Consider the following 25,091-nt stretch of genomic DNA (forward strand, 5'->3'; position numbering starts at 1 on the left):
GTACCTGCACCTATCCTAGTGATATACCATCAAAGTCAGAGATGACAAAACCCCTTTAAATGCCATAATAAGGCCCCATACACACGGCCCTCGCCCGGCAGTGCGCCCGGTGTGCAGCCCGTATCACGGTGCGGAATAGAGGCACAGAACCCCACGGAAGCACTACGGAGTGCTTCATTGGGGTTCTCTCCGTGGTTGTGCTTCATTGGGGTTCTCTCCGTGGTTCCGCACCGAATATGTTCTATTTTTTCACGGTGCGGATGGCTCATGGAACCATTCAAGTTGAACAGATGGCGCTCGAGCATTGGGGAACGCAATTTGGAATGGCCGTGTGCATGAGGCCTAAAGCAGTATGCAGTTAGCTCTGAAGCTCCCCCTGGTGGTGGCTGCAGTCAGAATAATTGCACTATGTCTATACAGGGGATTTGGAGCTGTGTGCAAGAAAAAACTGATGTCTGGTTGCTATAAAACTAAATGATGCAATGTATTAGCAATATGACCAGAAAGCTTTATGTAACCATGACAACGTAGTATATTAATCCCACCCCCCAATGTAACATTATAGAGGATAAATGACGAGCGGATACAAAACATTCTTATTTTATTCATGTCGCCCAAAATTATCTTTTTATTTTATATATTTTTTATTATTATTATTACTAAATTCTCGTCACTGCTTTGTGTCCATCGCTAGGCAGATGTCCTTTATTATATCCCGTGGCCGCCATCTTTGTTTCCGAGGTTGAGCTAAAACCAAACTTCAGCCAAATTTCCCAGTTCTCCGAATCCACTAGAAGTGTACCGCGCTTCTCTATGAAGTCACACGTCCGGACGGTTTGACCGTCACCGTACAGAACTGCAGTTCAACATCGAGAAGGAAAGATTTTGTGTGTTTTTTTGTTTTGTTTTTCTTCTTTTTTTTTTTTTTTTCGTTTTTAATTTATCAGCTCAAGGAAGCTAAAACACAGACAGAAACCAACAAGACGGGAGCTAGTATAGAAAATAAAACTGACGTCGGAGTGATGGATGCTTTGTGGAGTCCTTATTGGGGTGGGGACGGGTTAGACGAGCGCCCTAGTCTCACGTGAGTTCCAAAATCACTGTCAAAAGTATGAGCACCAAAATTAGTCTTGGGTGGCTGTACATGGAGACAGAACCTGCGGGAAGAAGGAGACAAATGTTAGATCTGAGGGTGGAACAACGTAACCAAGGGGAGACTTAGCCATACACATAAATGCAGGCTGGACTGGTCAACCATTTAACCACTTCAGCCCCGCTAGCTGAAACCCCCTTCATGACCAGGCCACTTTTTACACTTCTGCACTACACTCCTTTCACCGTTTATCGCTCGGTCAGGCAACTTACCACCCAAATGAATTTTACCTCCTTTTCTTCTCACTAATGGAGCTTTCATTTGGTGGTATTTCATTGCTGCTGACATTTTAACTTTTTTTGTTATTAATCTAAATTTAACGATTTTTTTGCAAAAAAATGACATTTTTCACTTTCAGTTGTAAAATTTTGCAAAAAAAACGACATCCATATATAAATTTTTCGCTAAATTTATTGTTCTACATGTCTTTGATAAAAAAAAAATGTTTGGGTAAAAAAAAAAATGGTTTGGGTAAAAGTTATAGCGTTTACAAACTATGGTACAAAAATGTGAATTTCCGCTTTTTGAAGCAGGTCTGACTTTCTGAGCACCTGTCATGTTTCCTGAGGTTCTACAATGCCCAGACAGTAGAAACACCCCACAAATGACCCCATTTCGAAAGTAGACACCCTAAGGTATTCACTGATGGGCATAGTGAGTTCATAGAACTTTTTATTTTTTGTCACAAGTTAGCGGAAGATTTTATTTTTTCTTTTTTTTTTCTTACAAAGTCTCATATTCCACTAACTTGTGACAAAAAAATAAAAACTTCCATGAACTCGCCATGCCCATCACAAAATACCTTGGGGTGTCTTCTTTCCTAAATGGGGTCACTTGTGGGGTAGTTATACTGCCCTGGCATTTTAGGGGCCCAAATGCGTGCGAAGTAGTTTGAAATCAAAATGTGTAAAAAATGCCGTGAAATCCTAAAGGTGCTCTTTGGAATGTGGGCCCCTTTGCCCATCTAGGCGGCAAAAAAGTGTCACACATGTGGTATCGCCGTACTCAGGAGAAGTTGGGGAATGTGTTTTGGGGTGTCATTTTACATATACCCATGCTGGGTGAGAGAAATATTTTGGCAAAAGACAACTTTTCCCATTTTTTTATACAAAGTTGGCATTTGACCAAGATATTTATCTCACCCAGCATGGGTATATGTAAAATGACACCCCAAAACACATTGCCCTACTTCTCCTGAGTACGGCGATACCAGATGTGTGACACTTTTTTGCAGCCTAGATGCGCAAAGCGGCCCAAATTCCTTTTAGGAGGGCATTTTTTGACATTTGGATCCCAGACTTCTTCTCACGCTTTCGGGCCCCTAAAATGCCAGGGCAGTATAAATACCCCACATGTGACCCCATTTTGGAAAGAAGACACCCCAAGGTATTCAATAAGGGGCATGGCGAGTTCATAGAAATTATTTTTTTTTGGCACAAGTTAGCGGAAATTGTTTTGTTTTTTTATTTTCTCACAAAGTCTTCCTTTCCGCTAACTTGGGACAAAAATTTTAATCTTTCATGGACTCAATATGCCCCTCAGCGAATACCTTGGGGTGTCTTCTTTCCGAAATGGGGTTACTCTGCCCTGGCATTTTAGGGGCCCTAAAGCGTGAGAAGAAGTCTGGAATATAAATGTCAAAAAAATGTTACGCATTTGGATTCCGTGAGGGGTATGGTGAGTTCATGTGAAATTTTAATTTTTGACACAAGTTAGTGGAATATGAGACTTTGTAAGAAAAAAATAAAAAAATAAAATTCCGCTAACTTGGGCAAAAAAATGTCTGAATGGAGCCTTACAGGTGGGTGATCAATAACAAGGGGGTGATCACCCATATAGACTCCCTGATCCCCCCCCTGTCATTGATCACCCCCCTGTAAGGCTCCATTCAGACGTCCGTATGATTTTTACGGATCCACGGATACATGGATCGGATCCGCAAAACACATACGGACGTCTGAATGGAGCCTTACAGGGGGGTGATCAATGACAGGGGGTGATCAGGGAGTGTATATGAGGTGATCACCCCCCTGTCATTGATCACCCCCCTGTAAGGCTCCATTCAGACGTCCGTATGTGTTTTGCGGATCCGATCCATGTATCCGTGGATCCGTAAAAATCATCGGACGTCTGAATGGAGCCTTACAGGGGGGTGATCAATGACAGGGGGGTGATCAGTGACAGGGGGGTGATCAGGGAGTCTATATGGGGTGATCATGGGTGATCAGGGGTTCGTAAGGGGTTAATAAGTGACAAGGGGGGGGTGTAGTGTAGTGGTGTTTGGTACTACTTTACAGAGCTGCCTGTGTCCTCTGGTGGTCGATCCAAGCAAAAGGGACCACCAGAGGACCAGGTAGCAGGTATATTAGACGCTGTTATCAAAACAGCGTCTAATATACCTGTTAGGGGTTAAAAAAAATCGCATCTCCAGCCTGCCAGCGAACGATCGCCGCTGGCAGGCTGGAGATCCACTCGCTTACCTTCCGATCCTGTGAACGCGCGCGCCTGTGTGCACGTGTTCACAGGAAATCACGGCTCTCGCGAGATGACGCGTATATGCGTCACTCTGCGCAGAGCTGCCGCCTCCGGACCGCGGGTCTGCGTTAGCCGGTCCGGAGGCGGTTAAAGGGGTTATCCGAGTGTTTAATACTGATGAGCTATCCTCAAAATAGGTCATCAGTGTCTGATTGGTGGGGGTCCGACTTCTGGCACTCCTCCCAATCAACTGTTTGAAAAGACACCGACGACTCTTCCTTGGACAGTTACATCAGTCATATGGCATAGTGAATGGGACTGAGCTGCAATACCAATCACAGCCACTAACCAATGGAGGCGCTGTGCTTGGTATACTGCGAGGGGGAGCGCTGCAGCCTCTTCAAACAGCTGATCAGTGGTGGCTTCTGGGCATAATGAGGATTAAACCCCTTTAATGTGTATTAGGGCCTCCCAATGTTGAGGCAGATAAGGATTGGGCTGTTAGATTTCAACATGTCCAATCCTTTAGATTTTTTGACAGATGAGTCAAAGCCTGAGGTTCCCAGGGACAGCTGGCGGCCATAAAAGCATTCAGCCGTCAGATATCTCTTATGCGTTACCTTAAGGCAGCAGAAGATGTTATCACTACTAGCTTTAGGGCTCATGAACACGACTGTATGTATTTTGCGATCCGCAAAACACGGATCCGGAAAAAATACGGATGAGGTCCTTGTGCATTCCGTATTTTGCGGAACGGAACAGCTGGCCCCTAGAAGAACAGTCCTATCCTTGTCCGTGATGCGGACAATAATAGGACATGTTCTACTTTTTTGTGGAACGGACATACAGACACGGAACGCACACTGAGCCATTTCCGTTTTTTTGCAGCCCCATTGAAGTGAGTGGTTCCGCATACGGACCGCAAAAAAAACTGAACGGACACGGAAACAAAATAAGTTTCTTTGCATGAGCCCTCATACAAAAAGAAGCTCATTCACGGTTTCAAATTCAGTCCTCCACCTGAAGTTAAGTCTCTGCTTGCTGTCAGTGAAAGGGCACATTGTTGGTTACATCAAAACATTGGCTGAAAAAAGACATCCGTCCATCCAGGTCATCCACAGACCAAACATTCTTCCTGATCCATGACTGAGGCTTTTGTTACATTGTATCAGTGCAGGAAAAATGCATCAGCCTGACGTCCGGTAGAAAGATTTGTGTTGCAGCAGAGGATGGTTTAATCCGATGCATCAGTAGGGCTGAGTAAGGCCTCATGCACACGACCGTTGTGTGTTTTGCGGTCTGCAAATCGTGGATCCGCAAAGCACGGATGGCGTCCCTGTGCGTTCCGCAATTTGCGGAACGGCACAGACAGCCTTTAATATAACTGCCTATTCTTGTCCGCAAAGCGCAGACAAGAATAGGACAGGTTATTTTTTTTTGCAGGGGAACGGAGCAACGGAGTGCTGTCCGCATCTTTTACGGCCCCATTGAAGTGAATGGGTCCGCATCCGAGTCGCCAAAACTGCGGCTCGTATGCGGACCAAAACAACAGCCGTGTGCATGAGGCTTTATCCTGTGAATTTAAGCAGTGTTTCCAATCAATGACAGCAAGCAAAGTTCTTGAAAATTGAAATAAAAATTAAAGTAGGAAATTTTCGCTTCTTAAAAATGATGTCCCGTCTGGACAGCGTCCTGGTTACTTCACGTAGAAAGGCCACACCAAGAAGCTTTTGCGCAGTCATGGTGCAGCCTGTGTACTGCACTACCACTGCTACATGTGAGCGGAGCTGACTGGCCGTTACAGTTGCTATAGTTAACACTACTTTTTCATCCTTTGGTACCATTTCCGCATATTCTGCACTCTGCTCTGGCAGTTATTGGAGGGGGGCTCAATCACAATGACGATTGGTCATCGGTGGACGGATGATTTTGATTCAGTGATGTCACCTTTCATCCGCCATCATCACATGTACAGATGTAGCAGGCGTTAAACTATTTCCTGGCGCATTAACGCACCAGCTTATCACACTGGCTTAGTTTAACAATGTGCAAAGCTTGTTACACTGTCGGGTTAACGCCTTAGACCCACCGACGTTGGCGCCTGCTAGATCTGTACGTGTTTTTTAAGGCCAGGTGCGCAGGCAGAATCCATTCATCCCGCGCGCCTCCATCACATAATTGACGTAGCAGAGTCCTCACAAATTATCTCACTGTCATGAAGATTTTAATCGCTGTAATTTTCCGAAAGTTTCTCAGAAGCAGAATTAAGGAGAAAATTGCCGGAGCGATCAGCAGGAGTTTTCTTTACGGTAGAGACATGAATGCAGTGAAACTCCGGAGATGAAGGAATAAAGCTTATAGGAGAGAAGGCCGGGTGTGGGCACACTGTAAGGGCCCATGCCTCGGGGACCACAGATTGCAGTCCCCAATGCACGGGCACCGTCTGTGTGGCCGGCGCTGATGGATCCAGACCCATTCAACTTGAATGAGACCGCGATTCGTCTGCACTCCATGGCCTTCTGCTTCGTCCCTCTGCAAGTGAATGGGTCCGTATCCGTGATACAGTGTGCACATGGCTGGTGCCCGTATAGTGGGGCCACAATATGGGCACGGCACATGCATGAGCCCAAGGCCACATTCACTCAACCGTATTTTTGGTCCGCATCCGATCCGCGAATCCATTCCTTTCAATGGGTCTGCAAAAAAAGCGGACAGCACAACGGGTGCTGTCCGTATCTGTATGTCTGTTCCGCATCTCCAGAAAAAAGATAGAACATGTCCTATTCTTGTCCCTTTACGGACAAGAATAGGCATTGTTACAATGGGTCCGCAAAAAAAATAAAAATGAATGCAAGACGGATGCATCAGTTTTTTTTTGCGGACCGCAAAAAACATACAGTCGTGTGAAAGAGGCCTAATGTGTATACAACCATAGGTTATGTGGGTCACTAGCCCCCAAAAGACAGTTCCTGACTGCTACAGACTACACAGTATATGTACATCCGGCATCCCTTTCACCCTGCTTCACTGCGCAGGCGCCAGAGGTAGACCACAATGGCACATGCGCAAGATTTCAGCCTGGCTTGTGATGACGCCCCAGTCCTGGCTGGGTGGGATTAGGGTGTGGACATCCTGACTTCTCTTGGCAGTGTCTATGCTAATCTTGTATAATGAGGAACCTCTTTGGAGACTAAGGGCTCATGCCCACGAACATAAGGGCCCCGGTCCGCAATACACGGGCACAGACCGTGGGTCAGTCACATGCGGATCGCAGACCCATTCACTTGAATGGGGTCCGCGATCCGCATCCGACGGTTCGCACCAAAAAAAAGGAGTGCATGCTGCTACTTTTTTGCGGTGCAGAGGAACGGCCAGAAACATCACGGATGCGCTCCATAGTGCTTCCGTGGGGTTCCGATCCGTGCTTCTGCACCGCATCTCTGGGTTTGCAGACCCATTCAAGTGAATGGGTCTACATCCGTGATGCGGGGTGCACACAGCCAGTGCCCCGTGTACTGCAGACCTGCGGTATGCGGGCCACAATACGGTCACGGCAGGGCAATGGCCGTGTGCATGAGCCCTAATGGAGGAGAACGATCAGGTACTGGAGGCGGTTTGGGGTTGCAAAAGCATGCTGACAGGTGCCCTTTAAGGCGAGTACTAAAGGATAACACAAGGACTATGTCAAGGACTTGCACACAACAATATACAATCCCTCCACTGGTCGTGTCTAGTATTGAGCGAACTTGTGTTTTAAGTTCGGCGTCTAAAGTTCGGGTTATCGAAGAATCGCGTTATGGATTCTAAATTCCGTTATGGTCCGTGGTAGCGGAATCTATAACGCGATTCTTCGATAACCCGAACCTGACGCCCGAACTTAAAACAATAGTCATGTCACATCACCAGCGCCTGCACAATCAAAGGGGTTTTCTCATGAGCAGCATTCATCACCTATTCACAGGCAGCGAGTGTCTGCTGTCTGGGGGGGCCCCACAGATCACGAGAGGGGGGCCCCACGGCTGCCGTAGATCCTCACAGTAGGACTCCAGTGAGGAGGCGCTTGAATGCAGCAGTGGTCGAGGATACATGTGGCCACTCGATTCTGAATCTATGAGATTGATGAAGATAGTGGAGCGCCCATTTGGAATCGCTGCTCTCCACTCAAGCTCCAGGGACCCCATTTGCATTATTAGTGGGAGTCCCAGCGATCAGACTCCTACCCATCCGCTGTTCTCTAGCCTAATGTATAATCTATAGTATATTGTAATAACCTCATGCAACAGTCAGGGAGTGAGGGGTGAGCAGGGTCAGGTGTTAGTATGAAGGAAGGAGAACGCTGAGAGGAGACCCGGGACGTAAGGAGAACAAAGTGCAAGGTAACACAGGGGAAGGAAAAGCTTGGTGACGGATTCCTGCTGCTTATACAAATCAAACATCCTTAAGGCTGATGCACAAGTGCCGGCCGTGCCCGTATTGCGGCCCGCAAACAGCAGGTCCGCAATATACGGGCTCCCGCCGTGTGCACACTGTATCGCTTGAATGGGTCTGCAATCCGGGAGATACAGCGCGGTGCGGAATGAAGGCAAGGATCGGAAGCTCACAGAGTGCTTCCGCGGGTTCTCTGTCCGTCCCTCCGCACCGCAAAAAAGTAGTGCATGCACTACTGCATAGACTTTAGGATGTGGATCGCAGACCCCATTTAAGTGTAATTTGCAGTCCGCAGCACGGTCGTGTGCTTGAGCTCCCACTCGAACCTCCGCAGAAGCCTCAGAGCTCACAGCTGAGGGTTTGTTACAATTGTCTCCGGTCTACACAACCCTTTGTGAACTGAACACAGCCGCCCAATGCCTCCTCATGTTGAGATTTTGCAAAGGAGGTTCCTGTATGAACCATACCCTGCTACCCTTCCCATGCAGCCATGCCTTTCGGGGAATTGCTATTTAGGCCCCTTCCTAATATTTTACTGGAAGTCCCTCCTGGTCCTGCAGGATGCTGTCTGTGGGTACTTCCCAGCCCTCGCACCGGACTCTGGGACATAAATCGCAGATATTAAGTGCGCTGCCGCCTGACGGTATCATCTCCTTTCACTACTTTATACGTTTCTTATCTTCCAAACAGTTTATCTGCAGGGGCCGCCGTCTATTTTTTGCTCCTGTTGCTAATGGAGACAGTTGTTAATTTATTTTTAGGAAAAAAAGCCCCGAGCGCTCCGGGCTGGAAGCGGCGGAGATCTATTTTAGTCTCGTTCGCAGATACTTTCTGCTTTCGATCTTAACTCACCGTTTGAATCCTCTGTTCCCCTCGGAATATTGGGATTTTCTGCGAGGAAACAGACAGTTTATTAGAGAAGGTTACAATGTGGCCCTCCACGAATACAATGTATCACCCCGGATTCTGCGCCACAGTCTGTACAGAGCCTCACGGAAGCATTTCTTATAAACCCATGTCCCTGGCTAAAATTTTCCTGCTCATGACCTTAAGCTCAGCTGATACGAAGCCACTCCTCGCCCCTTTCCTAAATTTTAGGGGGGCCCAGACCTCATTTTTATCCCCATGCAAAATAGGAGGGTGGCATAACCCTAGAGGCCACTTCTTTTCTTACCTCTTTTGGGCCCGGTGGAGAGTAAACCATCATGACAGTGGCCATAGCTGTAAAGGGGTTTACATAAAACTTAAAGGGGTCTTACACGACCAACATATTGATGTCATACCTCCCGGTTAGGTGATAATTGTCAGATTGGTGGGGGTCTGACACTCCACACACCCACCGGTCAGCAGCAGCACCCATGGTTCCAGAACACCACAGCACCACATGCTATGTAGTGGCTGTTCTTGAGTACTGCAGCTGCAACTCCTATTCAAGAGAACGGGAGCTCAGTTGCAATACCTGAGAATGGCCACTACATAGTATATGGCGCTGTTTAGGCTCCATACACACTGTTAGCCTTCAGAAATTGCGGATATGCTAACAGCTGATCAGTGGGGGGTGCCGTGTGTCAGACCCCCACAGATCTGATATGGATAGGTCATCAAAAGGTTAGTCCTGGAAAATCCCGTTAATCATCGACTAATGATATGTTCCGTGACTTTCAAAAATATTTCTAAAAATTCTTAAGATCTCTGCTTGCTACCACTGAATAGAAACAAAAAATCCCTATTAGACCGAAAACCTAAGATTTATCACTGCTGATGGTTTGTTACAGTTGTATCCAATTCAGAAAATGATCTGTGGCTGTCAAACGCTACAATTTATCAGTGCAGGAAAAACGTATCAGGCCATGTCTATGGGGACTGTCTAGACTGGATACGACTGTAGCAGACCCTCAGCTGTGTGAATTATTAGGTCTACATGTGCTTTCAGACTCCAGGTGCGAAAAAAAAAAGGTTCCTGTTCACTGACAGAAAGCAGAGTTTTTGAAAAATGGCGAGGAATTGACAATAAATACACAAAGTGTATTAGAAACTCGCAGAACATTAGATTATAAACCAGCGTGATACAGATATCTGTAATATAAGGAATATCTGATCGGTGGGGATCAGCTGTCTGACCGCGTCGCCTCCAGTTTTGATCGTCTGAAGGGGTTGAGGATTTCCAGGTACAGGTGAAGTGTTTGGCTGTGATCAGTTGTAATAGTCAGGACTGGATCTGGCATTTCTGGGGCCCCAAGCAAAACTATATCTGGGGGTCCTGTTGAACTGCTAAACTCCACCCACATGGCACTTCTAAGCTCTGCCCTGTCACATGGCTCAGCTCCACCCTGTTACACAGCTAAGCTCCGCCCTGTCACACTGATAAGCTCCACTCTGTCATACAATTAAGCTCCTCCCCAGTCTCACTAAGCCCCACCCTTAATTTAGCAGTGCAGCCTGCACACTTTTGCTCTACAGCTGGGAAGATCCCCCCTTTTTGCTAGGAAGATCCTCTCTTTTCCTGCTGGGCCCCTGTGCAGCTGAACTAGCGGCAGAGACATTATGTCCGACCCTTTAGTCATTTATTTACGCCAACCGTTTGTGGCCAAAAGCGGGCACCCTGATCTCTGGGGCCCCAAGCATTTGCATGGTTTTTCCGGTGGTGTATGGTGGCCCCTGGACATACGGTATAAGGTACTACTGATGGGTGTTATAATCACGGATGAAATAAAGGAAGTTGTGATCTACAGCCCTGGAGAAGCTGGAAGTCTGGAACCTGGTCCTCTCCTCCTCATTCATTCCCTTTAAGAGCCCATTTCTCCTTCCTCCAAGTAACACCGGACCCAGCTCTCTACGTGTGCAGGAACGTTACTATAAAACCTCTGACATTTTAATACAGACTGCAGGGGGCGCTAATATTTCCTAAACTAAGATCTTTGGCCTTTTTCACACTTACGTTGTGGCATCCCGGTTTTGAGATCCAGCAGAGGACCTAAAAATTGGTTCCCCATCCATTGTCAATGGGGGCATAATTGATCAGGATGCCTTCTGTTACGTTTTGTTGCGTTTTTTGATCGGACACAGAACTGCTACAAGCTGCGGTTTCGCAGAACAAACGAGATCCAGCAGCAAAATCAATGTAAGTCATAGATGACGGATCCATTTTTTTCTGATTCGTCACCCACCGACTTACAATGATTTTAGTGCCGGATCCGTTTTTTTCCGTTTCAATGTAACACAACCGCCCCCTAACGGAACGAATCCGGATGTGTTAACATCAAGCGGAAACGTTTTGGTTTTAAGATTCTCTGCCGTATCTCAAAACCGGAAACCAAAACACAAGTGTGAAACAGGCCTTAGTCCTTTGGTGCAGCCCTAGCTTTGAGTCTTCTTATCATCTTGGCTTTTTACATCATAGTAAAGACAATCGCAGAATGTGCAGGAAAGAAGAATACAACAGGAGAGCCTATAAAAAAAAAAACTAGGAATCCTCTGCCCCCCTCACTGCTGCGGCGGGGGGCGGCCTCTAGAACTACACTTACCAAATACTATTAACCGTGTATGTGTGTCTGTAGAGCCCAGCGGGTTCTGAGCTGTGCAGCGGTACATAGTGCCGTTCAGCTCTGCCGGAACCCTCTCCAGGACCAGTTCTTTGCCATCATGCTCGGAGCTGCCGTCCAGAAGTCGCCCTCCAACCCTCATCCATGTAAAGAGGGGCTCCGGAAAAACCTCGTTCTGTAGAGAGGAATAGGAAGAGTTAATAATTAGTGTTGGTCGACCACCAAAGTGCTCGGGTGCTCGAGTAGAACACTTCCCGATGCTCGGATGCTCTACAGAGCACCTGAGCACAATGGAAGTCAACGGGAGAACCCGAGCATTACACCAGGTACCCCCTGCTCTGAAGAGGGAAGGGTGTGGGGGTTCTAGCAAGATTCGAAACCAATAACGTTGTTGAACAATCGAGCCTTCAACCTTTATCCAGCAAGCACACACCAGTTGTACCTGCTACAGTGCTTCACTATATATGGGTGTCTCTTGATGTCTCACAGGATGTTTAAATAAGAAGTGGCGCACAAAATTTACTGGTGTGTGCTTGCTGGATAAAGGTTGAAGGCTTCGAATCTTGCACGGTCCCCTTATACATGTACTGATTTTTGTGAATAAGGACCCACTTCACTCTCGGGACTCGCAGCAACTTGGACCATCCAGGCAACCTATTGGAAACAATTTATTGACTGTGGGGACTCTAGTTCGGCTTAGGAGTCCCTGCTCTGACTCCATATATAGCTATGTCCATATATGGAGTCAGTGCTTGGGGACACCCCAGTGTATTTAAATCTAATTTAGCCTCTATTTCTGAAAAGTTTCTGGCGGGATTCGAACTCACAACCTTCTAAATTACAGCCAAGAATCTTAACCACTACACTATAGAGCTGCATGGCCAGTTACTTTAAAATAAAATATGACACTTCTTCTTTATAGGAATACTTACTAGTAGTAGTAGTGGTACTAGTGTTACTAGTGTGGTGGTTAACATTCTAGGCTGTAATGTAGAAGGTTGTGAGTTCAAATCCCTTCCAAAATAGAGGCTAAATTTAATTTAAACAAATATATAAGTTTTTAGCCATGATATATTTACATATATTATTATATATTTAGAATATATAATATATTATAATATATGTAAATATATTATGGCTAAAACATCAGTAGAAGATTTAGCCTCTAAACGGACAACTTCTTCTGAATATCCGGGGTCGGCATCAATTCTCTGGGATCCTACGTAAAGACTGTTACTGTCAGTCTGTCATCATATTTCTAACCAGAGATGGAGAATGACCCTATTAGAGGGAGAGATCCTCTCCTTGTTATGTTAGTCATGAGGGAGATAAGCAGCTGCCTGACACCAAAGCCGCTTATCCCAGGGAGAAACAGAAAAGTAGGACAAAAAATACATCCTATAGGATCCTTTACTTCCAGCGACATTGCTGGGATCCACTGGGCACCATTTGCACAGGTGGAGGGGGTGTCCCTGCTGCCGTGGACACTTAAAGGGGCGCTGCATTCTCACAAAACACGGCAATCTGGGACCTGCACCTATCTTCAGAATGGGGGTTCTGCATAGAAGTGAATGGGGAGAGTCCACACTAGGATTTGGCTGGCCCAGAGGTCACCTCACTAGAAGGGAGGTGCGGGTCCCAGAGGATATGCCAGAAATGTCCAAGATTGGAATTAGTGTTGAGCAAATCGAAGTCCGCAAAGTGGTAGCGAATCGATTTTTCCTGAAATGGTGTAAAAAGACAATAAAAATCATACTTACCTCATCCATTTGCTTGCGACGGGCCGGCAGCCTCTATCTTGATTGAGGATCTCGCACGAAATCCCGCGCGCGGTGACTTATGACATCACCACAGCGGCTGACATGATGTCGTCATCACAGGCCGCGCCAGATTTCGCGCCAGATCTTCAATCAAGATGGCGGCCACCGGCCCGTCGCCATCAAATGGATGAGGTAAGTGTGATGTAATTTTTTATTTTTATTTTACACCCGATTATTGCTTTCAGATGCCGCGATCAGCTATAAACGCCTCTGAGGGATACAATGACGGGGAACGGCACAACCGTTGCTCCCTGTCATTGCACCCACTACTTACAAAGAAATGTAAGATTTGGCAAAGCGGCCGAACCAAATTTTTGAATACTTTGCTCAACGCTAATTGGAATACTCCGTATTTAGCTATAGTGTATGTTTTGGGGGTGACAGTGCTTATCTGCTTCCATGAACCCCAGAAATGAGGCGCAATGAGGAAGGAATGAGGCGCGTCACTCGTCCCAGTGGATTCAGTGTCAGGGATGGACGGGAAGCTTCATCAGTACCTGAAAGCCTTGCACTGTCATCCGGACTGTGTCCCCCACCCGAGCTCTCAGCGGAGTCATGGATATTTTGGGTCCTCTCGGAGCAGCTGTAAAGACAGGAGAGAAGGGAGACTCTTATTAAACAGGAGGCTTCTCTGACACCTCCAGAGGTCGGAGCGCGGCCGCAGTCTCCGGCGTCTTATGGAAATGTCTGCCCAATGAAGCCACAAAGCAATAAGAATCAATTGTGCAAAACAGCTGGCCATTATATTATTATTAGAGACGCCTGGCGCCCGTGTCGGCCATTTGTTCCACTTTGGTGTCCCCTCTTATTATTTAGCCCGTGTCTGGATGTTGTTCTTGTTGTGCGGGGACATCATTAAGGAGCGCGCTGTGATATGCAAAACACCGCGCAGACAGAAGAGTGAGAGTCGCCTCCTTGACAATTCTGCTTTCAGGAGACTTGATTTCTCGGCTAATTGGTCCCAATTAACTGTTCTGGGAATCAGGACACAATCAAGGTCACGACTCGGTCTCCCTGGCACCGACACTGCAAGCAATAATTATACTCAGGAACTGGAAGTGATTGCAAAATAAAGTCCCTGCCGGTACCCCAGTCCTGCTGCACTGCGCCCCTCATAGGAAAAAGTCACTAATCGCTCCCCCCTCACTAACCTCTACCCTCACTAATGCATCCTGAATGAAACAGCCAGGCTCATCTACCTGTCCACCTGCTAAACCGATGCCTCCTCCCTGTGCCAGTCACTGCACCAATGCCTCCTCCATGTACCAGTCACTGCACCAATGCCTTCTTACTGTGCCAGTCACTGCACCAATGCCTCCTCCCTCTGCCAGTCACTGCACCAATGCCTTCTCACTGTGCCAGTCACTGCACCAATGCCTCCTCCATGTACCAGTCACTGCACCAATGCCTCCTCCCTGTACCAGTGACTGCACCAATGCCTCCTCCATGTACCAGTCACTGCATCAATGTCTCCTCCCTGTACCAGTGACTGCACCAATGCCTCCTCCCTGTACCAGTCACTGCACCAATGCCTCCTCCATGTACCAGTCACTGCACCAATGCCTCCTCCCTGTACCAGTCACTACACCAATGCCTCCTCCATGTGCCAATTACTACCAGGATGTTTCCACCCTGTATCAGTCACTGAACCAATTCCTCTCCCTATACCAGTCACATCGCCAGTGCCTCCTCCATGTACCAGTCATTGCACCAATGCCTCCTCCCTGTGCCAGTCACTGCGCCAATGCATCCTCCATGTGCCAGTCACTGCACCAATGCCTCCTCCCTGTACCAATTACTACCAGGATGCTTCCACCCTGTATCAGTCACCGAACCAATTACTCTCCCTATGCCAGTCACATCGCCAATGCCTTCACCCTGTGCCAGTCACTACACCAATGCCTCCACCCTGTGCTAGTCATTGAACCAATGTCTCCACCCTGTACCAGTCACTGCACCAATGCCTCCGCTCTGGGTCAGTCACTACACATTTTTTAGGGTGGTTTATCATATCCCTTAATCTAAAGGTGGCTTACACTGTCCGATTGTTGGGGACATTATCGAGGATGAAACTTCTTACGAACACTCGTTCCCTATAATCTGCCAGTCTAAAGATGCCACAGATCATCGGGTGACACAATCTTTCATGTGGTCACCTAAATTATCATTTCTGCCCATAAAAAATGCAGCTGTATCAGGACCGGCAAAAGCAGCAGCCATCGCTCGTCCTCATCCTGTGGAGGTGATCGCTGTGTGTAAATGCAATGCTTCACCTCCACTAATTAGCAGGTAACTGTCGGGAGAGAACGCTTCCTTCCAGACAATGTGTGCTCGATCTCCGCACGTAAACGCAGCATAATTCTCCTCCATTCATTACTCCTCAGACCCCATGCACTCAGAAGCACTACATACACTGGCTGGTGGTTGGCTCATGCAGCTTTATATGTCCCCACCTATATACTTAAAGGGGTCGTGTCCTCTCAAGCATTGGTGGCATATGGCTGTGATATGTCACCAATGTCTGATAGCTTTTGGTCCCTGCTCTGGGACCCCCACATATCTCTAAAATGCAGCCCGCTAAGTAAAGGAGAGTGTACCTCGCATGCGCAGCCACTCTCTATTCATTTCTATGGGAGTGCCGAAAATAGTGAAGCACCCCGGTCAGCTATTTTCAGAAGTCCTATAGAAATGGACAGGAAGCGCACTGCGCAAGCGCAGCCGCCACTCCGTAAACTTCTACGGGCCTGATGGAAATGGCCGAGCCGAGCCAGTGCGGGAGGAATGAACACACACATTGCAGGGGGAAGACAGCAGCATCCTGGACACACAGATCCAGCATGTTTTACTGGGAAGGATGCGTCCACATGAGTAAAGTCTGAAACTAGGAACGGGCTGCAAACTGAATAACAGGGGGGTCTGAAAATGAAGGACGTGGGCACTTCCCAATCATTATGTCTTGTGACTATACAGGGATCTCCACAATCATGCAGCCTAAAGTAATAGCATGATCACTATGCGTCCAGGCCGCCATTACCCCAGTGACAGTCCCCATGTCCCTCAGATGGAGATTATTACATTAAAATGTCCAAATCAGGTAATGAGCTCCCCAGTCAGACAGGTCGTTCCGTCTGCACAATTTCTGGAGCTTATTTCCTCAGCTGAGTCTGTACATAGGACCGAGCCCTGTACTGAGAGTAAAGCACCCAGGGCGCGCTTACAGCTTCCGAAACGAATGTTATATTAATGCTATCCTCCTGCCATCTGTACGCCCCGACTCCTCATAGGAAGAAGATGCAGCAGTCATAGAGCGGCTCAGAGGGGCCAAGATTTGGTGCCCTCAGGGTATCATCTCCCAGTGATTCTTACAATACGGCTCCATTCACTGTGATCAGATCCATTACTTACAGAACCCAATGTGGGAAATGATGTCTGTATACCTGGCGATCAATCACGGACAATACCAGCGAAGCCACATGTGAGACTACTCCACCTATCAGGACATCCCAGGACCTCAGTGTCCAGCCTCTACTATGCTACATGGCCCTGCAGCCACTGGCTGATGAATTTGCATTGTTAAAACCATTTCTTGACCTAGTCCTGCTCACACAGCTGAAGGGTTGTTACACTGTACCACTCTAGACGATCCCCTAAGGGCACTTTCACACATGCGTTAAAGTTATCCGGTGCTGAGTTCCGTCCTCAGGGGCTCAATACTGGGAAAAACTGACCAGTTTTATCCTAATGCATTCTGAATGGAGAGCGATCCGTTCAGGATGCATCAGTTCAGTCCCTCTTACGTTTTTTGGCCTGAGAAAATACCGCAGCATTCTGCAGTTTTCTCTCCGGCCAAAAATCCTAAACACTTGCCGGAATGACGAATCCGGCATTAATTTCCATTGAAATGCATTTCTGCATGGTGTCCACACCTATATTCCGCCGGCAAAGTCTGCCACGTGAAGGGCCCCTTAATTTTACAGATGCGCCAAATTCGACAACCAACTCCATCCAAAGTATATTAGAAAGTTGCAGAATGTTCCATGTTCTGATCATTTAGATCTACAGAAGATGGAAGAAGCCCTTGACGGAGGATGACCGTTGTCATGATTAGCTCCCACATTGTCTGGATATTTTCCTCTTGTGGAGGAACCAGTGAGCGGCAGCTAATTAATGTCTGCAGAGGACAGCGCTTGGTTTGGGGTGGTCCGATGCTGCTGAAAGTGGAAGGTACGGAGAGTAAAGGTTCCAGTCCGTTGCTACAGAAACATTTTCTTCTCCCGGCTCCTGGGAGATCAGGAAGGCGACGAGGAGAAGAATAGATTTTGACATACAAGATCTTTGTGCTGAGCACTTTGGCTGACAAAATGAGGGCAGGAGAATGACTGTCCCCAGCGAGCCTGCAGCCCCCCCACCTGTGAAATCATCTGCAGTGCTGCTCAGAGTCCAGTTATTTTACCGTTATTTGGGACTATTTTCTATGTATTTCTGCAAAGGTATGGCCCGATGGTACGACTGCATGCGGCCGGCGGATGATGGAAGGCATCTCCACACTCCATGTAGGAAATCTCAGTCCCAACCCTAGATTAAAGGGGTTTTCCAGGAGTTCAATATTGATGGCATAGAGTCCAGTGATGGCTAACCTCCGGCACTCCAACTGTGCTGAAACTACAACTCCCAGCATGCTCCATTCTATTTTATGGAGTTCTGAGAACAGCCAAGCAAGTATACATCTTAGGAGTTGTAGTTTTACCACAGCTGGAGTGCCGGAGGTTAGCCATCACAGGGACATGCCATCAATATATGATCAGTGGGGCTCCAACTCCCGGCACCTTTTCCATCAAGGGCACTCCGATGCTCCACAGGTGATTGCTGAGACTCTGACTGCTGGGACCCCAACCAATGACAAGAACAGGAGTCCCCTGTGTGAATGGGGCCATGGTGCACATTCATGACCACGGCTCTAGTCACTTCTATGGGACTGATGGAGCCAAGTGTTGTACTTTGCAGTCCACTGAAGTGGTGGTCATACAAGTGCACTGGCACTCCATCCACACAGGGGACACAGAGACCCCATTCTTGTGATGAGAGGTGGTCCCAGCAGTCACATCATACATTTATCTCCTATTCTGAAGACAGTATTTGTGCAGTGAGAGCTCCAACAAGTAGGAGAACATTGGAGCATCTTCTTATGTGTCTGGCTGGACAATAGTCCTCACGGCATTGGGGCCCAGTCGTTAGTTTCTGGATTTGTCAGCAATGGTTCACATTCATGACCACGGTTCTAGTCACTTCTATGGGACTGATGGAGCCAAGTGTTGTACTCTGCAGTCCACAGAAGTGACTGAAGTGGTGGTCGTATAAGTGCACTAGCGTTCCATCCACACAGGAGACACGGAGATCCCATTCTTGTCATTAGAGGTGGTGCAACCAGACAAATCATACATTTATCTCCTATTCTACAGACAGTATTTGTGCAGTGAGAGCTCCAACAAGTAGGAGAACATTCGAGCATCTTCTTATGTGTCTGGCTGGACAATGGTCCTCACGGCATTGGGGCCCGGTCGTTAGTTTCTGGATTTGTCAGCAATGGTTCACATTCATGACCATGGTTCTAGTCACTTCTATGGGACTGATGGAGCCAAGTGTTGTACTCTGCAGTCCACAGAAGTGACTGAAGTGGTGGTCGTATAAGTGCACTAGCGTTCCATCCACACAGGGGACACGGAGATCCCATTCTTGTCATTAGTGGTGGTGCCAGCAGACAGATCATACATTTATCTCCTATTCTACAGACAGTATTTGTGCAGTGAGAGCTCCAACAAGTAGAAGAACATTGGAGCACCTTTTTATGTGTCTGGCTAGACAATGGTCCTCGTGGCGTTGGGATCTGGGTCACTGGTCTTCGAATTTTTTCAGTTTACGTTATTGGTTTTATGTGTGAACAAGACTGAATTACGGCCGCATTATGTGATCCGCTGTGAGATAAGCCACCCAGGATCTAATGCGCTGCTTGCAGAATGTTCCCGAGGAGCTCATTGCAGAACTGGCAGATTAATAGAGGAAAAATGATGGCCGGGGATGAAAAATTGATATGTGTGATTTTAATGAGACTCCCAAGTAAGGACTGCACTGACTGTATTACCAGCCCATCACGGGTCTTGCTCGGAGGCAGGCGAAGATGATTGCACCTCGCTGCTTCTCACTTAATGGACAGAGATTTTAATTTATATTCCTAAAGACAGCTTAATGGTAAAGGAGCTTCTCCCTCAACTTCAGAGGAAATTATCTGATGTTATAGATGATGTGTAAACTCACCAGGGAGCGGCTGAGGTTTCATCTCTACCTGCAGCTCTACCAAATCGTGAGGAAAGGTGATTCAGCTACAAGTATCAAGGGATACGATCCACGTACAGATGTAGCAGAGTTAGGGGCCTTTTGATGATCGCCCGAACAATTGTTCGTACACCTGCACATGGTTAAACATGCCCTGATGCCCACCGATATGTGGGTGGCCCTCTGAAACCACAGCAAGAATGAACAGGTCATATTTTTTTGGGTGGATTTCATATCTGGGCTGTATAATCTACTGGTAGCCTTTTCCATTGAATGTACGTACATGAATGGACGCTTGTAACCAAAACGTACAGATTTTAGAAAAGCCAACATCTCCAGGTGTGGTCTAGTGTCAACCATGAGTGCTGACCTTGTGTTAAGACGCAAGAGATTGTCTTTAGATTTGAGGTTTCCTCAGCAAATGTCGAAAGCGAGTTTCATCCAGTGGCAGAATGTAATATGGGTGGTCGCCTGGTGCCTGAGGCTCCTAGGGGGCCCACAAGTACCCAAAAACTTGATGCACAAAGCTGTTTTAATGCAATTTGGCTGTGAATCCATGCAACAAGCACAACAAAACTGTTAGTGCATTGATTTGTAGGATTTGTAGAAGGAACTACACTTGGACGCTTGACCGTGTCTATGCAAGTCCTGAGGTGTGAGCTGCTGTATAAGGCTTCTTTCACACTGGCGTTAGACTTGTCCGGCAGGCTGTTCCGGCCGTACGTTTGCATACGTGAGCACTATGCGTTTTTTGTCCAGCCGCCTCTCGGCATCTTTGCCGTGCGGAGGCCGCATCTCTGGCCCGTCCTCATTATTGTGAATGTGATGTGGCCGGGGCGGACTTCCGGAAGCACACGTGTGCAAACGTTAGTACGGGTCCGGCAGGCTGTTACCCTGCCAGAACAGCCTGCCGGACAAGCCTAGCGCCAGTGTGAAAGAAGCCTAAGTGTATGGGGTCTGGTCTGGGATCTTTATTTGTTTAGGGGGTTTGCTCTAGGGTCTATTTAGGGGTTCTTATCTAAGTCTGTACTTAGGAGATCTGGAGTCTCAATTTATTTAGAGGATCTGGTCAGGGACTGTATTTAGAAAGTCTGCATTTGTTTGCTTTTATATTGAGGATTTAGTGTAGGTCTGTATTTAGAGGGTCTGTTTCGGGGGTCTATATTAATTCAGAGAGTCTGGTTTAGGGTCTGTATTAAGGGGGGTCTACCCTGGGTCTGTATTTACCGGGTCTGAAATGATCAAGGGGTCAGGTATGTAGTCAGAAGGTCTGGTTTGGGAGTTTGTATTTATTCAGGGAGTCTGGTCTAGGGTCTGTATTTAAGGGTTCTGGGGTTTAAAATGATCTAGGAGTCTGGTATGGGCCTATATTTAGAAGGTGTGGTTTGAGGATCTGTATTTATTCCGTAAGTTTGGTCTAGGGTCTGTATTTAAGGGTTCTGGGTCTAAAATTTTCTAGGAGTCTTTTATGGGTCTGAATCTAGAAAATCTGTTTTGAGGGTCTGTGTTTATTCAGTGAGTCTACTCTAGGGTCTGTATTCAAGGGGTCTGCCTTGGATCAGTATTTAAGGGTTCTGGGATCCAAAATGATCTAGGGGTCTGGTATGGGTCTGTATTTAGAAGGTGTGGTTTGGGGGTCTGTGCTTATTCAAGGAGTCTGGTCTAGGGTCTGCATTTAAGAGTTCTGGTGTCTAAAATTATCTAGGGGTCTAGTATGGGTCTGTACTTAGAAGGTGTGTTTTCGGAGTCTATGTTAATTCAGGGAGACTGGTCTAGGGTTTGTATTTATGGGGTTCTGGAGTCTAACATTATCTAGGGGTCTGGTTTGGGGTTATGTATATTCAGTAAGTCTGGTCTAGGGTCTGCTTTCAGGGGTCTGCCCGGGGGCTGTATTTAAGCGGCCTGAGATGTGAATATATCTAGAGGATCTACTGAAGGTTTATATTTAGAGGGTCTGGTTTGGATGTCTGTATTTATTTAGGGAGTCTGGTCTAGGGTCTGTGTTCAGGGGGTCTGCCCGGGGGTCTGAGGTGTGAATATATCTAGAGGATCTACTGAAGGTTTATACTAAGAGGGTCTGGTTTGGATGTCTGTACTTATTTAGGAAGTCTGGTCTAGGGTCTATGTTCAGGGGATCTACCATGGGTTCATATTCAAGGGTTCCAGGGTCTAAGATTACCTCGGTAGCTGGTATGGATCTCTACTTAGAGGGTCTGGTCAGGAGGCCTGTTCTGGAGCCTATATTTGTTTGGGGAACAGATTTGGGGACATGCTGTGGGACCAGCCCAAGCAATTGTGGTCTGCTAGTATCTATCACTGGTTTAATCGAACACATTGTGCTCCAGGCGTTTACTGATATAAGATCACTGAAAGCGAAGCCTCTGTGTAATAATAAAAGCCGTGTATGATTTATATATCTGTAGAGGTAAAACCTGAGAGGAGGCGACACTAAAGTTCTGTACGAGTTTTTTGTGCATTTGTCATAACTAATTCATAAAACCAACTTTGAAGCCAAAAACCTCCTGACTACAGCGAGAGAGATTAATCCTCTGACAGAAGCGCAATATGTCAATGACAATCAGGCGAATCTTCCAAGAGGAGGGTTTCCAATTTTAGTGAGCAGATGGCAATAATTGACGGCATATTTTAAACTCAATGTACACCAACATAATCATGGGGAATGTAAGAATTCAGACATGAAAAAGATAAGAAAAACACTTCTAGTGAAGAAAATCTGTCGCTGCAGAGAATCGTAACCCCTTCTGAGCTCCTGGAGAACTGCATGCAAATAAGGAAGGTTTATATATAGTCACTGGGTAGAGGAGACCATCACATGGAGCCTTCAAAGTCTCATGAGGGGCACAAGATGCACACCTGGACCTGAGACCTGCACAAGGAGCACTGGAGGAAGAGGAACTTACTGGTGAAGACACTTCTTATGTAACAAGACTTAAAGGGGTTCTCCAGGAATAATGAGTTTTTAGCAAATGAAGCCTGTCTCTCTAAACCAGGCATGCCAAACTGCGGCCCTCCAGCTGTTGCAAAACTACAACTCCCACAATGCCCTGCTGTAGGCTGATACCTGTAGGCTGTCCGGGCATGCTGGGAGTTGTAGTTTTGCAACAGCTGGAGGGCCGCAGTTTGAGATCCCTGCTTTAAACAGAAGAGAAAGTTGCTGTGTCCATATTGCGGACCTGGCAGTGTGGAGATCCGACACAGCATAAGAGTGGTCACAACAAGCTCCGCTGCAGCCATTGACTGGTTTCAGCGGTGCCGTACTGCTTGTGATCATGTCACTGCTGAAGCCAGTCATTGCTGCAGCGGAGCACATAACCATGCCCATGCTGTACTAGATGCCAGCACTACTGGGACTGGGACATGGACTCAGTGACGGCCAGGTGGGTATGCATCTTCTGTTTAGACAGGCACGCTTTGGACACTTGCTAAAAACTCCTCATTCCCAGAGAAACCCTTCATCGCATACATCACTTATCATAATGTATGTACACAGTGACTGCACCAGCAGAATAGTGAGTGCAGCTGTAGAGTATAATACAGGATGTAACTCAGGATCAGTACAGGATAAGTAATGTATGTACACAGTGACTGCACCAGCAGAATAGTGAGTGCAGCTGTAGAGTATAATACAGGATGTAACTCAGGATCAGTACAGGATAAGTAATGTATGTACACAGTGACTGCACCAGCAGAATAGTGAGTGCAGCTCTGGAGTATAATACAGGATGTAACTCAGGATCAGTACAGGATAAGTAATGTAATGTATGTACACAGTGACTGCACCAGCAGAATAGTGAGTGCAGCTCTGGAGTATAATACAGGATGTAACACAGGATCAGTACAGGATAAGTAATGTATGTACACAGTGACTGCACCAGCAGAATAGTGAGTGCAGCTCTGGGGTATAATACAGGATGGAACTCAGGATCAGTACAGGATAAGTTATGTATGTACACAGTGACTCCACCAGCAGAATAGTGAGTGCAGCTCTGGAGTATAATACAGGATGTAACTCAGGATCAGTACAGGATAAGTAATGTAATGTATGTACACAGTGACTGCACCAGCAGAATAGTGAGTGCAGCTCTGGAGTATAATACAGGATGGAACTCAGGATCAGTACAGGATAAGTAATGTAATGTATGTACACAGTGACTGCACCAGCAGAATAGTAAGTGCAGCTCTGGAGTATAATACAGGATGTAACTCAGGATCAGCACAGGATAAGTAATGTAATGTATGTACACAGTGACTGCACCAGCAGAATAGTAAGTGCAGCTCTGGAGTATAATACAGGATGTAACTCAGGATCAGTACAGGATAAGTAATGTAATGTATGTACACAGTGACTGCACCAGCAGAATAGTGAGTGCAGCTCTGGAGTATAATACAGGATGTAACTCAGGATCAGTACAGGATAAGTAATGTAATGTATGTACACAGTGACTGCACCAGCAGAATAGTGAGTGCAGCTCTGGAGTATAATACAGGATGTAACTCAGGATCAGTACAGGATAAGTAATGTAATGTATGTACACAGTGACTGCACCAGCAGAATAGTGAGTGCAGCTCTGGAGTATAATACAGGATAGAACTCAGGATCAGTACAGGGTAAATAATATATGTACACAGTGACTGCACCAGCAGAATAGTGAGTGCAGCTCCGGAGTATAATACAGGATGTAACTCAGGATCAGTACAGGATAAGTAATGTAATGTATGTACACAGTGACTGCACCAGCAGAATAGTGAGTGCAGCTCTGGAGTATAATACAGGATAGAACTCAGGATCAGTACAGGGTAAATAATATATGTACACAGAGACTGCACCAGCAGAATAGTGAGTGCAGCTCTGGAGTATAATACAGGATGTAACTCAGGATCAGTACAGGGTAAATAATATATGTACACAGTGACTGCACACACATTTGTTATGTGATTTGTACAATGGTGATTGGGGTGGGGGGAGGTGATATGCACTTTATAATGTGTTCCTGTTCAGACCAGTGTATCAGTATTTTTCTTTACTTGGAAACTATTCTGTTAAAGAAATTGCAGCTGCATAAAGAGATGAGTGATGGAAGCAGGCGCCGGCCGTGGGGATTAGCCCTAAGCAGCAGAAGAGGAGAAGACGTCTGGCTACTTGAGTGCATCTAATTATGGGAAGTCTTCGCAGTACAGGTGTTTAGGCCAATTAGCCTAACGATGAAGAAGACATTCAGACAAAGAAAGCAGAGATCAGATGAGCGTGTGGATCAGAGGACGGATCTTAATTTATCTCCTGCAGAAAAAGAACAGTCCCTTTGCCCATGCCTGCCAGTACTC

General features: G+C 46.8%; 1 protein-coding gene across 3 annotated transcripts in view; it reads right to left on the reverse strand.

Annotated features, from left to right (window-relative positions):
• Positions 1-625: 625 nt before the first annotated feature.
• The window catches only part of IGSF21 (immunoglobin superfamily member 21), a 492,728-nt gene continuing 468,262 nt past the window's right edge, over positions 626-25,091 (reverse strand). For 2 of the 3 annotated variants that reach the window (XM_044278638.1, XM_044278637.1), the window contains exons 7-10: positions 13,916-14,001; positions 11,581-11,773; positions 8,909-8,947; positions 626-1,157 (exon numbers count right to left, since the gene is read on the reverse strand). In XM_044278638.1, the coding sequence (XP_044134573.1) occupies positions 1,081-1,157; positions 8,909-8,947; positions 11,581-11,773; positions 13,916-14,001 (395 nt within the window). In that variant the 3' untranslated portion in view covers positions 626-1,080. The remainder of the gene's footprint in view (positions 1,158-8,908; positions 8,948-11,580; positions 11,774-13,915; positions 14,002-25,091) is intronic. The other variant, XM_044278639.1, reaches the window with a different exon arrangement.

The sequence above is a fragment of the Bufo gargarizans genome, chromosome 2 (genome assembly GCF_014858855.1).
Source record: "Bufo gargarizans isolate SCDJY-AF-19 chromosome 2, ASM1485885v1, whole genome shotgun sequence".
In the NCBI taxonomy this organism is placed as follows: Eukaryota; Metazoa; Chordata; class Amphibia; order Anura; family Bufonidae; genus Bufo; species Bufo gargarizans.